Source organism: Octodon degus, unplaced genomic scaffold (genome assembly GCF_000260255.1).
Source record: "Octodon degus isolate 3935 unplaced genomic scaffold, OctDeg1.0 scaffold00226, whole genome shotgun sequence".
NCBI classification, from domain to species: domain Eukaryota; kingdom Metazoa; phylum Chordata; class Mammalia; order Rodentia; family Octodontidae; genus Octodon; species Octodon degus.
Window position 1 is genome coordinate 1,489,303 of NW_004524802.1, and position 17,847 is coordinate 1,507,149.

The 17,847-nt window shown below is 43.1% G+C and overlaps 1 protein-coding gene across 1 annotated transcript in view; it reads right to left on the minus strand.

The window, feature by feature from the left end:
- Mark3 (microtubule affinity regulating kinase 3) overlaps positions 1-17,847 on the minus strand; it is a gene marked incomplete at its 5' end in the record, with an annotated part of 134,705 nt that overhangs the window by 26,612 nt on the left and 90,246 nt on the right. Inside the window, 7 exons of the mRNA XM_023705608.1 lie at positions 6,588-6,691; positions 9,855-10,072; positions 14,704-14,857; positions 15,690-15,802; positions 16,145-16,244; positions 16,922-17,041; positions 17,213-17,449. Of these exons, the coding sequence (XP_023561376.1) occupies positions 6,588-6,691; positions 9,855-10,072; positions 14,704-14,857; positions 15,690-15,802; positions 16,145-16,244; positions 16,922-17,041; positions 17,213-17,449 (1,046 nt within the window). The remainder of the gene's footprint in view (positions 1-6,587; positions 6,692-9,854; positions 10,073-14,703; positions 14,858-15,689; positions 15,803-16,144; positions 16,245-16,921; positions 17,042-17,212; positions 17,450-17,847) is intronic.

A 17,847-nucleotide genomic window follows, 5' to 3' on the forward strand; every position in this document is an offset into this window, starting at 1 on the left:
GCTGCAAGGTCAGCCAACACTCTGGCCCTAGCCTTTCAAGGTCAGTGAAGACTCAGGACATAGGAGAACCTGTACTATAATGATATGTAACTCAGTTGTGCTCCAAATTTTCTGATCAAGAAGATTATGGAGCCACAGAGGAGTGTGATCGATGATGTATAGTGTGCCTGGGGAGAGTCACATGGAGAGAAAACATTCTCTGAGGCTTTCACAGAGAGCAAATTGGTCAAGCAATGGTCGTGACTCATCCTCATGGCTGACACTGACAGAGGATCTACAAAGTGCGGTACAGGGCTACAGGATAAATCCTGAGGGGACTTGATGGACCTTATCAGATACTAAAGTTACATTTCTTGTCATATAGGTCTTGCTTTGTCTTGGTCTTAACCGTCTAGCAGAAAAGTATAAAAACGAGATATATAAAATAAAGCCATATTAATACGATGAGCTGTAAAAGGCTCAAGTCAATAACTTCTGAGAATAACCCACTAATATTATAGACTGCTAGACAGTGTTGGACTGTTTAGCTGAATTCAAACACCTATAGTATTTAGATGCCAATAGAATATCCACCTCTGACAGGATTAAAAAAAAGGGGGGGATACAAAGGAAAGACCATTTTGTATTTATATATACAAAATAGGATAGATAGTTTCGCTTAATTCAATGAGAAGAAAGAGGTATACTAATAGTGTTTGGACAAGATATCCTGTCTGCTTCATGTACTATGGATAACCACTAAGAAGATAACAATGTACAATGTATTATCGAAACTGTCCTATTAATCAGATTTGACACTGTCTCAAAAAAAAAAATCTACAGATCTTCAAAAAAAAAAAAAAAAGTCATTGAAGATTTACACACACAAAAATTTTTTTACATAGTCCTGCATAAAAAAAATAAAATGAGGGCCCAGGAGATGGCTCAGTGGAATAAGCGCTTCCCTGGCAAGCACAAGGGCCTGAGTTCAATCCCCGGGTCCCCTAAAAAAAAATAAAAATAAAAATAAAATAAAATGTAAAATAAAAATAAAATGTAAAATAAATAGACAGAAATATGTGGTTTACATATGTGGTTAGAAGCTATCATGTTAAACAGTGAAGATGTGTAGAGGCTGGGAAGATGGCTCAGTGGAATAAACGCTTCCCTGGCAAGCACAAGGGCCTGAGTTCAATCCCTGGCTCCCAAAGGGGGGAAAAAAAAAAGAAAGAAAGAAAAGAAAATGTGTAGAATTCATGGTTCTACACTAACTCCTGAGAATAACCCACTAATTCATGGTTAATTCATTACTGGTATACTGTCAGTTATTTTGATAAATATTAGCTATCTCAACTAAAACCTCCTACAAATGAAATTATTAAAAAACTGGAATAAAAAAAAAAAACAACGAAAATGTGTGGGGGCCAGGGAGATGGCTCAGTAGAGTAAGTGCTTCTTTGGCAAGCGCAAGGGCCTGAATTCAATCCCCGGTTCCACCAAAAAAAAAAAAAGAAAGAAAGAAAAAAAGAAAATTCTAGGGGGCCTGGCCCTAGCTCAGTCCTTTAAGTGGCTGCTTCCACAAAGCCGTCAGCCTCAGATTGCTGGAGTTCAAACCTCACAACTCTCCAGCTGGCCAAAAGTGCCCTGAAGGCATTCGAGGAACAAAAAAAAAAAAAATTCTTCACATTCTTTCTGAACAGATCATTAATAACAAAAGCTAAATTTTGCTGAGTGCTACACGTGACTGTGCTAAATGTTTAAGATTCACTGCAATCTATATAATCCTATACATCACACTACTGAAGATACAATCCAAGGCCCTCCTGCTGAGTTTACACTACCTGTGCTGAACTTGGATCATTTTTAGAGGCTGTCATCAGAAGAAGGTAAATAATTTGCATCAGGAGTATTGCAGTGGAAAACAGCCTGGTCATAAAGATAGCAGGCTTCGCAACAAGCCTTACTTGGAAAACCACACACATGTACTTAGGGCAAAGTAGCAGCTGGCCGGAAGCCATGCGTTCCTAGATATCATGATTAGCTCCATTTTTCACACAGGAATGCTTGTGAAACAAAGACTGCACTAATAAGAATCATAGGGGCTGGTGAGATGGCTCAGTGGTCTAAAGCACCTATTTAGGACAAGCTTAGCAAAGCACAGGGACCACAGTTCAATCCCCCAGCACCACATGCCAGCCAGCCCCGCCCCCTGGTGGGCTGAGCTGGCCACACACACACACACACACACACACACAAATAAATAAATAAATTTAAAAAAAAAAAGAATCATACGTAAAGCTAATTTTGAAAAGAAAAAGCGAAAAATATATCAAAAGTCAATATTCTGCTTGTGGCAAGAGGAAAACTCCATTTAGTGAACTGAAATACCATTCTATGTTCAGAGTAGGGTTCTGAGGGCGTTAGGCCTTACTAAGAGATTTGAGGCCCTTGATGAGTGAATCCTTAGCCAGTGATCAATTGTGATCATGCACGGAGCCGGCGTGGTAGTGCATTCCTGCAATCCCAATACTTGAGAGGCTGAGGTAGGAGGACTGTGACAAGTTCAATGCCAGAGAAGCCTGTATGGACTACACCGTGAGTTCAAGACTAGCCTGAACAAATAAGCAAATGAAAATGACATAAAACGATATAAAAATTATCTCAATGTAAAAAATACTAGGGGCCGGGGAGATGGCTCAGTGGAATAAGCGCTTCCCTAGCAAGCGCAGGGTCCTGAGTTCAATCCCTGGTACTGAAGAAAAAAAAAAAAAAAGGAAAAAAGAAAAAGAAATTCATCAATTTCCACCCCCATTAAGCTTTTCTTTTTCTTTTTCTTTTTTTTTGCGGAACCAGGAACTGAACTCAGGTCCTTGAGCTTGCCAGGGAAGCACTTATTCCACTGAGCCATCTCCCTAGCCCCTCTTTTTCTTTAAATGTATTTAGTATAGGGTTCACAAGGTCTCACTACAAAGATCAGACTCATAGCAATCCTCTTGTTTTCAGACTCTCAAGTGCTGGGATTACAGGAACGCATGCCACCACGCCCAGTCTCAATCACTGTCTCAGTGTGTACAAGAAAACTGTCACATTTAGCACCTCAGCTCATTGTAAAAAATGTGACCACTAATTCAGCCTTAAACCGAACACTTTTAAACAGTCTTAAAAATTAATTTATAAGACAGAGAGAGCTGGGCATGGTGGTGCGTACCTCTAATTCCAGTACTCAGGAAGCTGAGGCAGAACTGCTGAGAGTTTGAGGCCAGCCTGGGCTACAAAATGTATGACAAAGGTGAGGCACATACAGGGCCCTGGGCTGAGCACTCTTGAAAGTTTATTTCATATACTTCACAGAGCCACCTAATCTAAAGGTCAAAGGAGCCAGACAGAGCAATTCTAAGAACCAGAAGGCTGTGAAGCAAGTTTTCTACTGTGGTGGGTTGACTAGTGGTCAACTTGTGACACCCAGATAGTGCTAGCTGCGAAAGGCCAACCTGACGATTGTTGCCAACAGCATAAGAGGAGAACTGAAAGGGAAGATGGCACACTGTTGGTTCTCCTGGAGAAGCTTGCTGCACTGGCTTTCCTGATATGCACCCAAGCTATTCTCACTGTTGAAGGAGCTCACATCCTCGATGTTGCTGTGGATGGCTGCGGTTCTCTTCAGGGGAGCGCTGGTTCTTGCCTTGAGCATCACTTCCTGGCTCCAGGGCAGACCCCTCAGCCTGCTGGCACAGATCCTTCATTCTGTTGGTGCAGACTTTCTGGCTTCCACCTCTGATGTTTGGGCCTTCCCAGTGCAGATCCTTGATAGACTTGCATGAGATACTGTTGGGGGCTCTTGGCTTCCAGCTGGATTCATGTAGGACATTGCCGTGGGATTTAGAGCCTCAGCAGGATTCTTTGGGTCTTTAATGTTTGGACAGATTTCCTGTACTCTTTTGCATTTGACTTTTTTTTAATGGTCAGCTCAGCCCACCCTGTGGGCGGGGCTGGCATGGCATGGCATGTGGTGCTGGGGATAGAACTGAGGTCCCTGCACGCTTGCCTATGCAGGCGCTTTAGACCACTGAGCTATCTCGCCAGGCCCTGCATTTGACTTTTTGGATGAATATTATAAAATAATTGGAGGGGCCGGGGAGATGGCTCAGTAGAATAAGCGCTTCCCTGGCAAGCGCAAGGGCCTGAGTTCAATCCCTGGTTCCACCAAAAAAAAAGGATTAAAATAAAATAGTCGGGCTGGAGAGAGAACTCAGTGGCATAAGTTCCTGTCTGGCAAGTGCAAGGTCCTGAGTTTGATCCCCAGTATAAATAAATAAATAAATAAATAAATAAATAAATAAATTCATTCATTCATTCATTCTTATAAATTATGTGTCTTGTATTAAATCTATTTCCTTGAAAGCCCTAAATATAGTACCTAGTCCTATACAAGGAAATCTAACCTCAGGAACTTTGAGTCTTGTAAGTCACTCGTGAACTAGAATAAATTTTATAGAATTCACAATGGAATTGAATTAGAAGAAAATCTACCAGGGCCAGTGTGATAGATCAGCAGACTAAAGCGCCTGCTTAGGCAGAGTGCAGCAGCTGGGGTTCAATCCTGGGTGTGCTGTACTGGCCCCGCCCCCAGGGTATGCTGAGACTGTGACTGAGACTGGGCATGGTGGCGCCTGCCTATAATCCGAGCACTTGGGAACTTGGGAGGCTGAAAACAGGAGAATCACTACGAGTCTGATCTATATAGTAAGACCCTGTAGACCCTGTCCTAAATACAGGAAAAAAAAAAAGAAAAAAAGGAAAATCTTTCTCAATAAAATTATGGGGAAAAAGAAAATCTACCAGAGAAAAAATATTAATGTCACAACACACATATTATTATTATTTTTTTTAATTGTGTGTGTGTGGCCAGCTCAGCCCACCAGGGGGCGGGCTGGCTGGCATGTGGTGCTGGGGGATTGAACCGCGGTCCCTGTGCTTTGCTTAGCTTGTTCTAGGTAGGTGCTTTAGACCACTGAGCCATCTCACCAGCCCCATAAGGATTTTTTTTTTTTTGCTCCTCGAATGCCTGCAGGGCACTTTTGGCTGGCTGGAGTGTTGTTGGGATCAAACTACAGCAACCTGAGGCTGACAGCTTTGTGGAAGCAGCCACTTAAAGAACTGAGCTAGGGCCAGGCCCCAAAACACACATAAGAGTTGGAAAAGAAAACTACTGTAATGTAAATATTTCTAAAAATTCACTAACTGATAAAAAAAAAAAACTTTACATGACAAGTTTAGCCTCATGAGTTCAAATTAAAGTGGCATCTTGGAACAGGGACACGATAGGTTTAAGGAGAGAGAAGATCTTTCTCTGGCAATACAGAGATTACTAGTCCCATGGATCACGTGACTCATAGGATCTCACGGAGACAGAAACCTTCAATTTCAGGAAGAAACCACTTTGATTTTTAATTTGTGTGTGTGTGTGTAACTGGGGATTGAACTCAGACCCTAGCACTTATTCTACTGAGCCATCTCCCTGGCTCCAAGGCAGAAGGATTTTTTTTTTTTTTTTTTTTTGCTCCAATGCCTTCAGGACAGGTTTGGCTGGCTTGAGTTGTGGGGATCGAATCACAGCAACCTGAGCCTGACTGCTTTGTTGAAGCAGCCACTTAAAGAACTGAGCTAAGGGGCAGGCCCCCAAAGAAACCACTTTGATGCCAGACACAACCAGACAAATTGGGAGGGCAGGGGACAACAAGAGATGTGAACTCCTTTCACATGATTTTTACTCTAGGACTCACATGTAAATCCTCACTCAAAATTTAGTGTATATACTTCCAAAAATGAAGAAAACTCCATGTCAGTCTGGAATTTTTAAAAATACAGAAGACATACACTTTACTTTCTCCAAACTCAACCTTTTTCTCTTATGGCAAACATATTAATGTAACTCACAGTCTCCAAACTTACCTAATCAAATTTTTGTGATTACTATGTCTTTTGTTTCGTAATTCTAAGATAGCTGGCTGCATGGTACAGAGCTGTACGTGAGAATACGTGTCAGTACCTCATGTCTTCCAGCAGACTGACTCTCACTCTCTTCTGGGTATGACTGTGCCTCTCCGAGGTATTCCCCGCTACGCCTCTGTGGCCACCTGCAGGCTCACTGAACACGTGTGGGCCTTGGTGGGCTCACACCTCCCAGGCTGCCATCCACCCGGCATTTGGCATGTTTCAGGTATTCGTGTTTACAAAATCATCTCCCTAGTCACTGTTTGAAAACTAAGATCTACTTCCTTGAATAAACCACCCCAGTTTAACTCAATCCCATTCTCTTCATACACAGCCAGGAGAAAAGTGCTCTGTATGATAAGAATTTGGAATCCCTTTTTTTTTTGTGGAACCAGGGATTGAACTCAGGCCCTTGTACTTGCTAGGCAAGAGCTTATTCTACTGAACCATCTCCCTGGCCCCAGAAGCCCTAGTATTTTGCTGAAAATTAGAACTGAAATTTAACTTACCTTCAGGGAACACTATTATTTGAATTTTGATTATGAAAACAAGAAAAGTAATGTATCTCCATCTATTAGGAAAAACTTTTCTTACCAACAAGTATAATTCCATACCTGTTCTCCTTGCCATTCTGAATTACTGAGTGTCTGTCTGCAGTAGTTCTCTCACTGCAAACGTAAGTGTTTCGCCGTGTCATTCCACAAGATGCTGGGTTGCTCTGCAAGAAAACAGCATTTTTGTCTTTTTTTTTTTTTTTGGCAGAACTGGGGCTTGAACTCAGGCCCTTGTGCCAGGGAACTGCTTATTCCACTGAGCCATCTTCCCGGCCCCTGTTTTTGTCTTAATCTATAGTTAAGTATAGGCTGAGTATGGTGGCCCATGCCTATCATCCTAGGACTTGAGAGGCTAAGGTTGGAGGATCAAAGCCAGCTTGGGCTACAAAGTGAGATCACAGCCTACATGAACTGCACAGTGATGGGGCTGGCGAGATGGCTCAGTGGTCTAAAGCACCTACTTAGAACAAGCTTAGCAAAGCACAGGGACCGCGGTTCGATCCTCCAGCACCACATGCCAGCCAGCCCCCCCCCCCCCTGGTTGAGCGAGCTACACACACACACACACACACACACACACACACACAAAATAAAGTGTAAAAAAAAAAAAAAAGAACTGCACAGTGAGACCCCATCTCAAAACAACAACAAGGGCTTGCCGTGTAGCTCAGCAGATTAAAGCGCCTGCAAGCAGGCACAGGGGAGGGGCTAGGGTTTGATCCCCGGGCTTGCTCTGCTGGCCCTGCCCCCAGGACGCACTGAGAGGCAATTGAGATTGGGGTACCAATAATCCCAGCTCTTGGGAAGCTGTAAACAGGAGATCACTATGAGTCCGATCTAGTAGTGAGACCCTGAACACCCTGTAGACCCTTCCCTAAAATACCAAAAATAAATAAATAAAATAAACAAACTACACCACCAGCGAAAATATTTACAAGCTTGTATCTGATTAAGGTCTATTATTCAGGACTCATGAAATTCTCTTACAACTCAACCATACTCCAAATGACCCAAAATAAAAACGGAGGGAAAAGAAAAAAAAAAGCAAGGATCAAAAGTCACAATGAGGGGCCAGGGAGATGGCTCAGTGGAATAAGCGCTTTCCTGGCAAGTGCAAGGACCTAAGTCCAATCCCTAGTTCTGGCCCCCCCCAAAAAAAAAGTCACAATGAAGGAGTTTATCATAAATTCACAAATTCACTTATAATTTTTTCCAGGTCCCAAAAGTTAAACCCAGAGCCTGGTACATGCTATCCTAGCACTCGACATCTGAACTTAACTGTTCTTTTTAGTGGTACTGGGCTTTAACTTGGGGTCCACCTGTTAAATGACATCCTTTTTTAAGACAGGGCCTCAACTCAATTGCCCAGGCTGGGCTTAAACTCATGATCTTTTCATTTTGGCCTCCCTGTACCACACCTGGCCTAATCAAAACTTTTAATCAGAGCGATCGCCTTTTTGACAGCACAAGCAGATCAGTGTAGGCAAATTCCAGAGGCAAATGAGAGGAAGTCATGTTCTGTTACAACTTGGATGAGTACCCCACAGACCCACACAGTAAAGACTTGGTCTGAGAGTGAGACTAAGGAGGTGATAAGAGATCCTTTAGAGGTGGGGCCCTGTCGGGTCCTTTGGTCCCTGGGATGCACCTATAAAGGGACAGGCTCAGGAAGCAAGTGGTCTGCTCTGCCACCTGCCCCTGCCAGGATGAGTCATCTCACCAGAGTGCCACAGCTGTAAGGATGGATTGCAATTCCAAAAATTAATGACAAATGTTAACTATTCTTTTATGTATAGGCAAGTATGGGTAGCTGACAAAGGATGGGTAGCTCAGGATATACTCTACAAGGGCAGCATGAAGATGAGTTGAGAGCATGAGGAACAAAGTCACAAAGGCAGAGATTGAAATCCTTATCCCCTCTCCTGTCAACAAAAGTAGGCCGTGTGGGTCAACATTCTCATGACATTTGGAGACCACAATAAAAAAGGCCAAAAGCAAGTGTGATATCAGAGGATGAGACATAACCCTGGGCTCCTGATGTACTCCTGTCCCCAGAGGGGCACAAGGAAGTTGGGGAAACAGCTTAGTGGCACAAGTGCTTGCCCGGCAAGCGCAAGGTTCTGCGTTTGAACAACAACAACATAAGGAAGGGTACACAAGGGAGCAGTAGGTTCAAAGCTCCTGTCTGGGTTTTTTTTGAGGGTGTGCAGCTGCATTCCTCTCAACATACTTGTAAAACAACCTTAAGATTACTCATTTCTCTACACGTTGTTTCAAAAATTACTTCCAGGAGTGCAAAGAATAATTATTACTGTGCTAGATCAGAAAGAACCACTTCAACCCATGGGAAAGGCTTCTGAAGCTGAATGGATTTTAATATAATTTAACAAATAGCACCTACTCATGGAGGTATTTTATTAAAGTATGGATTAAAAGCTGGTGTCTAGCTGATCCACCTCCCCAAGACATGTTCTTAGTACAAGCAGATCCTGCCTGAAACACAGTGGTCAGTTTTCAGACATTGTGCACAACATGCTTCTGCCTGCTGGTACCTCTGCACAGACAATTTTTACTGGCTCCCTCTGTCAGACTGTGTGGCCTTGGCAGACATGTAAGTAACCGGGAAGAGCCTTGCACTCAGGACCATGTGACATCTCTAGGATGTGGGAGGTATGCTACAGCTTGAGTGTTAGTCTCTCAATAGTAAGTTCATGTTGACAATCTCTCATGTAACGGTATGAAGAAGGTCAGCTTGGCATGATGGCACAGGCCTATTATAATCCTAGCTACTCAAGAGCTGAAGCAGGAAAATCCTAAGTTTAAGGTTAGCTTGTGCCGCTTAGCAGGACCCCGTCCCAAATAAAACAAAAAGGCTGAGATACACAGCACAGTGTAAAAGCCCTGAGTTCAATCCCACAACTGGGGGGGGGGGGGGGATAAGAGGTGTGGGGGTTAAGGGGCCATTAGTGCTTTAAAGGGGACAGGGTCACAGCTTCTGCAAGGATAATGTCTAATAAATCATGTGGCAACAGAGTGTCATCTCGGAAGCAGACAAACAGTCCTCATCAGACGATGAGGCCTTTTCAGTCTCCAGAACCTCCAGAATCAAATCAATTCCTGCTCCTCATAAATCAGCCAGTGCCAGGTATTGTGCTAGATCAATGAGAATGAAATAAAACAATGGATGTCAATAAGAAACACCCACAATGCATCAAGTGGGATTCTGAGCCTGGTGGCCTAGCAGGACAGAGGAGAGCCCAGAGTATAAGGGATGGACTCGCAAAAGTTGCATAGCTGGTTCCAGCCCAGCAATCCAGTGATACTTACACTGGGGACAGCAGGGCTTTTCTTGCGCTCAGGAATATCTGCCTTGTTGGGATTACTTGCGTTCCCAAGCATGGGGCTGGCAGGTGCGATTCCCTTTCCTCCTGCAGCACTGCTGCTAGATTTCCTGGAGGGAATTCCATCTTCTTTGAGGTCACTGTCTGCAGTGCTGGTCTGACTCCTCTTTGGATATGCAACAACAGAAGGAATAGCTGGTCCAGCTAAAATAAAGAGTAAAAACTTGACTCTTTAAAATTTACTTCAAAAGGGTAAAACAATAAAATTCTTTTAAGATGTTTCCTATTTACATATGTTTATACTCCCCTATGAAATAAATTTAATTTTAAAATTTCACTTACTTCCCAAATTTTTAAAAATTCACCACCTTCCCAGTGTCTCGAGTTGTCCTCTGGGAAGCGGGTGGGGGTGGGGGCCACTGCACAAATAGGAAACGCACACCCGGCACACGCTCTCGGTACAGCTGAGCAACCTGCCCTTTTCATACAAGAGATGCCTGCACCTTTTTCAAGACAACAGTCCAGACATCACGGGTTTTGTTTTTGTTTTTTACAAATGCATGCATAGTTTGTAGATAACAGCAATCTGAGTTGCCAGAAGGTGGCAGAAGCAGAGGAAAACATATTCTCTCCCCATGTAACAGGGAGGAAGCAGGCAGAGGTTCCTGGTTATAGCTTTGTTCTAGAAGGAGTCTTCCAAGGAGGGACCAGTGATAACCCAGGTGCACGAACAACTAGTTCTATGGTGAGCCATTTGGAGATCTCAACAGTGAGTTCAGAGAATTTAAAAAAAACATTGAAGTTAGTGTAGTCATGAGCCTATGATGCCCCATGGAAATCTTTTATTGTTGTTGTTTTTGTTCATATAGTGTCTCACTACACAGTTTGTTTTTTGTTTTTTTGTTGGAACCGGGGATTGAACTCAGGCCCTTGTGCTTGCCAGGGAAGCACTTATTGTACTAAGCCATCTCCCCAGCCACTCACTACACAGTTTGGATTCCTAGTGCTTCTCCTGTCAGCCTTCCCAGTGCTGGGATTACAGGCATGTGCTATCATGCCCTGTTCTGGAGAAGGTTCTGTGTGCCAGGGGTTCCAGGGCTGGTATGGCATGTTGTAGCAGGGATTGAACTCAGGAACTTGTGCTTGCCAGGTAGGCGCTTATGCTGCTGAGCTATCTCCTCAGCTTGCCCTATGGAAATCTTAAGGTATAGCAGCAAATGCTCATCGCTTATGCTAAGGTAGAAAAGATGCTATTTTAGTTCTTTGAAAGGAGGGAGGCACAGAGTAGTTACTTTTTGGGTAAAAATCTAAATTCTAACTCTAATTCAAACTAAATTAGGAAGAAACAAGGACTTCATTAATGAGAGAAGACCAATTAAGGTCCCAGATTGGCAAATTTAACATGCAAAACAAATAGCCACATATAGGTTGATATTACCCTTACTATTTATCTTCTGATTTGCTTTTTTCTTTTGTTTTTTTGAGACAATTTCAGTATGCTCAAACTCTCAGTGAGCCTCTTGCCTCAGCCATCCAGTGCTAGGATTATAGGTGTAGATCAGAAAAGAACCACTTCAACCCATGGGAAAGGGTTGCCACCATGCCCGCCTAGCCACTACTGATTTGCTTTGAAACCTTTGTATTTAGAAAAAAATGTTTTTGTTTCTGGTAGTGGGTATCAAACTCTGGACCTCACACTTGGCACTGCACCACTGAGCTAAAACCCTGCCCCAGAATTTTTATATCTTTAAATTTTAGGATATGGGATTCTGAATGGAAACAGGCAGATTGAGTGTACAACCTCATTCAGATTCTCCGGCTATGTTTTCAGTACTTTATCCTTTCATCCTGTGTATAGAGTCCTACAGGCATCACCAATCAAGGTGCAGAACAGTTCCACTGGAAAAACCTAGCAGCCACCTTTTCATGGCCTCAGCTCCCTCCCTCCCACCCCATGCCCCAACCCTGGAAACCACTGTCTTTCTGTCTGTCTCTTACATTCTGTCATTTCAGGCTGTTACAGAAGGCAATCTGAGACTGCCTCACTCTCAGCACACGTCCCTTGAAACGTGTGTGGTTCTATTAGTTTCTATGTATTGGGCAGTAGTTGGCGGTATAATTTAGGGATGTAGCTCAATGACAGAGTGCTTGAATAGCATGCCTGAGACCCTGAGCTCAATGTGTAGTGCTAAGAAAAAAAAAAAAAAAGTAGTTGGTGGCATGGTACATCACTTAGAAATTTGATTTTTCTGTAGTTAATTTTTTTGTTTGTTTTGGTACCAGGGGTCAAACTCAGGACCTTGCACTTGTCAGGCAGGTGCTTATTCCACTGACCTATCTCTCCAGCTCTGTAGTTCATTTTTACGTCTTTCCTTTCATCTTCGTGCCTCTTCTGGTTGGTTGGTCAATCTATCTTTCCCTCCCTCCCGCCCGCTCTCCCTCTCTCCCTCCCTCCCTCCCATGTGTTACTAGGAATTGAAGCCTGAACCTCACATGCTGGGCAAGGCTCTACCACTGAGCTAGAACTCCAGCACCCATGTTTCCTTTTCGCATATCTAGGGTCTTATATTTTAGATTTACGTCTTCACTTCAAAATGAATTTATCCTTTTGAAGATGTGAGAAACAGATGCAAACCTTTTTTTGATGATGACTTTCAAAGTGTTTTAGCATTTTTTTTTTTTTAATAGGAAGTCTTGCTTCAGGAAGGCCTTGAACTCACTATCTAGCCGAGGAGGCTGGCCTTGAACTCAAGGTGATCTTCTTGCCTCAGCCTCCTGAGTGCTAGGATTATAGGTGTGCACTGTCATGCCTGGCCTCAATACATTTTTTGATTAGTGTTTTTGCTTTTCTCCTTGTTGTGTTCCAGGCTGGCCATAGGCCTGCCTCAGCCTCTCCAGGTGCTAAAATTATAATGTGCTGCCATGCTCAGCTGGATTAATAAATGTGTGATAGAGAACCCTTTAAAAACTTGATAAATATCACTCTTTCCAGAAAAGTGGGTATACATTGCAGTGCATCACACCTAAGGTCTAGAGTTAAAAACACAGCTACAAATGGGGCATGGAGCTCACACCAGTAATCCCAGCATTCAGAGCATCAATGTGAGTTCAACTCCAGCCTGGACTACGTAGTGAGACCCTGTCTCAAAAAACCAAACCAAGCTCCACCCCCCCCCACAAACAAACAAACAAACAAAAAAACCCCCAAAACTTAGCACAGCTACACACTACATTGTGGCTGGACACAGCACAAACCCAGAAGAGGCAGCTAGCTGGACCCAGCTCTCCCCTGCTCCCCAGCGTGCTCTTTGTTAGGGGTCATATGGGGACCTGTCTCTTTTCAGCACCAGAAGATCATAGTGCAGCTGGATCTTTCCTTTGCTATTTACAACTATCATCCCCATTAAAAACAAAACAAAACAAAACAAAACAACAGCTAGGGACTTGGTCAGTCACAAGTCTTCTCTATAAACAGATCTCTGGAATATCCTTTTTTTTTTTTTTTTTTTGTGGAACCGGGTATTGAACCCTAGAGCCAGCTGCTATTATTTTAATGTAAAACCCAAGCTGTGCACACCTGGAATGCTCTCTGTAGTTCTCAATTTCAAATCTCTAGATGAAAGAATGGAGGTAAAAAATATCCAGAGAAGGGAAACAAAATAAGCAAGGGACGCGTGGGATTCTGTATGAGGATTGTTCTTGGAACTTAAGACCAGGCTAAAAGTAGATCCTGAACCTTAGAATGCGGCCTGTAACTTTTACATGTGCACATGCAGTTATCGGTGAAGAAACCACCAGGCATGCAGCATCTCAGGACTCCAACTCAGGGCTGCCCTGAAGGCAGCATCCCTGTTGGGTTCAGTCAGCACATTCACTGGGACCCACAGCCGCACCAAGTAGTGGTTTCTATGTTGCAGTACTATGTGAGCATGGCTCAGCCACACCAACTGGAAGAATAGAGATGAGAATGACAATAAAAATGTAAGCCAGGAACCAGGTGGAGTGGCACACGTCCGTAATCCCAGCACTTGGCAGATTGAGGCAAGAGGATTACTGCAAGTTCAAGACCAGCCTGGGGGCTACAAAAGTGAGCACAAGGCCATCTTTTTTTTTTTTTTTTTTTTTTAATTTTTTTTAACTTTTAAAAAAATTTGTGTGTGTGTGTGTGTGTGTGTGTGTGTGTGGCCAGCTCAGCCCACCAGGGGGCGGGGCTGGCTGGCATGTGGTGCTGGGGGATTGAACCGCGGTCCCTGTGCTTTGCTAAGCTTGTTCTAAGTAGGTGCTTTAGACCACTGAGCCATCTCACCAGCCCCACAAGGCCATCTTGAACTGCACAAAGAGACAAGTCTCAAAAAGAATAAGCTAATCCAAGTCAGAACTGAGGAACCATGTATTCTTGATAGCCCCCTGTCCAAAGGGGCGGGGAGGTCATTGGCCACAGGTAGTTACACATATTGACATGGATTAAAATTTTAAAAAAGTTCAAGTGCCCAATAGCTTCCAGTGGTAGAAGCCACTGGGCAGGACCACAAAGATACAGAGTTCCCACACAGTGCCATCCTAGAAAGTAAGCCCAGGCAGAGATAAAGAGATGAACAGAGATAGAGGATAAGGCAGGAATCCAGGAAGGCAGAGGGTACACTTTCCACCCACTCTGGCCTCACCCATTTGAAGCCCACTGAATAAAATGTATCCAGGAGGCAAAAGCCAGGATCAGGTCACCAACTACAGGAATGCCAAACAATGCAACAAGTGGATACCAAGTCAATTTCTATTCTAAAATCCCCCATGCAAGAGGATGGTCCCCAAGAAGCCATTGAACAGCTTAGACTCACCGTGGTCACTGTACCGCCTCTGCTTCTGGCTGGAAGAAACACTTCTCTGCACTTTGTGGTGAGGAGACTGGCTGGTGCTATTGCTGAGGTCACTGCTTGGCCGCACCTTAGCAAGTGAAAGGTTGCTGCTAGAACTGGAGTCACTAGCATCCAGCTAGGGGAGAACAAGAAGAGTAGCAACTACACATGGACCCCAATGGCTTATTAGGAAACTCGGGTTCTCCTGACCACAAATCTCTCAAGAGCACTCACACAGAGAGGGTAGGTCACAAAATACAAAGTGACAACCCCACACTTGGGCAAAAGCAACTCACAAAAGGGAATGCATTAGGGTCTGCCTTCTAAGCTGTTTCAAATAACTACAGACATTCTGTTCCTCGAATGCCTTCAGGGCACTTTTGGCCAGCGGGAGAGGTGTGAGGTTCGAACTCGAGCAACCTGAGGCTGACAGCTTTGTGGAAGCAGCCGCTTAAAGGCCTGAGCTAGGGCCAGGCCCCCTAACTACAGACATTCTGTAGACATGCAAATTTTATTTCATCTTTTACAACCATTTCTAAACTATTAATGACTATATAATAATTTATTAATGCTGATATTTATGACAATATCTGTTATATGGGGTTATTATCTTGCAGTTAAAGTAGTAGCTCAGAATGGTCATTTACAGATTAGTTACTTACAGGTAAATTTCAAAACTGAAGTGCCAAATATGTCATACACATTAAAAGAAAAAAACTAAGGAAACAGTTTACATAAACATCAATTTTTTAAAAAGAGTATTTTGGCTGGATGTGGTGGCACACTCCTGTGATCCCAGCACTCAGGAGGCTGAGGCAGAAGAACTGGTGTGAGTCCAAGACTAGCCTGGGCTACAAAAGTGAGCTCAAGGCCAGCTTGAACTGTATAGCGACACCTTGTCGCAAAGAGAACGCCGCCCCCGCCCCAGTCCCCAAAAGAGTATTTTGGTTCTTCCTGATTACTCTTACCTCAGAAGATTTTCTCCCCAGCAACAAATACGTCGCTGTGATTTCATCATATTTCATTTTACTAAGCGACTCTTGGATTTCCTCTTGTGAGTATCCCATTCCCACCATAATGTCTAAAAGAAGGATACAACGTACTTTATATGTTTTGTTTGGATAAGAAATCATTATTTAACAGAGTAAAATAATTTTCTTTATTTGATCTAAAAGATTACATACTTTCTAACAGAAATGAGCAGCTGAACATTTTTACAAGCTGCTGGGTACTGGTATAGGAAACTACTAAGTTCTTCAATATGGCAGAACAAAGGAGCTGATCTATACATTCAGTGCGTAACTTCCTCTTCTATATTTGGAGCATACACACTGGAGACAAAACAAACATTCGCAAGCGTGCACGCACACACACACACCCCTGCACGCAGACACACACACACAGAATGCCACAGAACAGTTACCTATTCTTTTCTGGTCAGAGATGTTTAGTTCTGGTTCAACGAATGGTTTAAGTTCATCCTCTTCATGCCCTGCATTGATCCACCTGTCCTTCATGATTTGCTGAAAATGCAGACTGTTTATCAGCATCACAAACATCTCAGTAATCATAATATTTAAGAAAACATTTCAGGGCCAGCAACATAGCTCAGTGCACTAAGTGCCTGCTTTGGCAAGCGCAGGGACCAGGGTTAAATCCGGGGTCCTGTATGCCATGCCAGCCCTGATCCCTGGGGCCAACATGTCTTGGCATGGTGGTGCACGCCTGCAATCCCAGTGCTGAGGAGGCTGAAAGCAGGATCACTACAAGTCTGAGCTGTGTAGTGAGACCCTGTACCAAATACATAAACAAAAAGAAAAAAACGAAAATGTTTCATTGTTATAGCTCAAAAAGTAAATTTTTCTTTTTAATGTATTTGGTACAGGGTCTCACTATGCAGCTTGGATTCCAAGTTATCCTCATGCCTTCAGCCTTCCCAGTGGTGGGATTACAGGTGTGAGCCACCACGCCTGGTATCAGTGGCCAGCATGGTATGCGGTACCTGGGATCGAAGCCTGGTCCCTGCACTTGCATAAGCAGGCGCTTAGTTCACTATCTTGCTGGCCCTTCATAAAGTAAATTTTTCTGGTTTGGTCACACTTTCCTCTTAAAAAATACCAGTGAAGTACATTCAGTATATCATACCAACCAAGCAAAGTTCTGAAAATACGCAACATGCCCAACCCACTGGTGTGATTACCTCTAGAGTGCCACGCTTAATTGGGTTTAGCACCAGGAAGCGTTTGAGAAGGTTTTCACAGTCTGTGGACATGTAGAAAGGGATTCTGTATTTCCCTCTTAATACTCTTTCTCTCAATTCCTTTGGAATATAAAGAAAGAAGTGAGTCAACTTTTAGGTTTAAAAAAAAAAACAAAAACCAACCCACACATTGACTAAAACCCCTAAAGTAATATAAAAATATTAATCTATAGAATTTTATAAACATCCCGTTAGTTTTGGGAAGAATATGGCTGCAATTGCTTCTTATACCTTCAAATTTTGCCCGTCAAAGGGTAGTGACCCGCTGACTAGAGTGTAGAGAATCACGCCAAGACTCCACACGTCAACCTCTGGCCCGTCGTACTTCTTGCCCTGGAAGAGCTCTGGGGCTGCATATGGAGGACTACCACAAAACGTGTCTAGTTTACTGCCAACAGTAAATTCATTGCTAAAACCAAAATCTGCTATTTTAATGTTCATGTCCGCATCTAACAATAGATTTTCAGCCTAGGAGGAAAACATCAAGACAAAAATGAAACTTAAAATATAATCACAACTATAACAGATTTAGGCATTTCATAAAAACTTTTTGTAATGACATAAAGTTGATTATTCCCTAATTAACAAAATGACAAGATACTATTTCTAGAGAACAGAAAACATATTAGACTCCTAATTTTATAATATTAGCAATCAATAACAGGCATTAACATAGATAAAATACCCTAAACCAGGAAAAGCTATTACTTTTTGAATTAAAGAGAAAAAAAAAGGGGGGGGCTTTTTACATATAGAGGTACTTGCTTTAAGAAGATTTCTAGGGGCTGGTGAGATGGCTCAGTGGTCTAAAGCACCTACTTAGAACAAGCTAAGCTAAGCAAAGCACAGGGACCGCAGTTCAATCC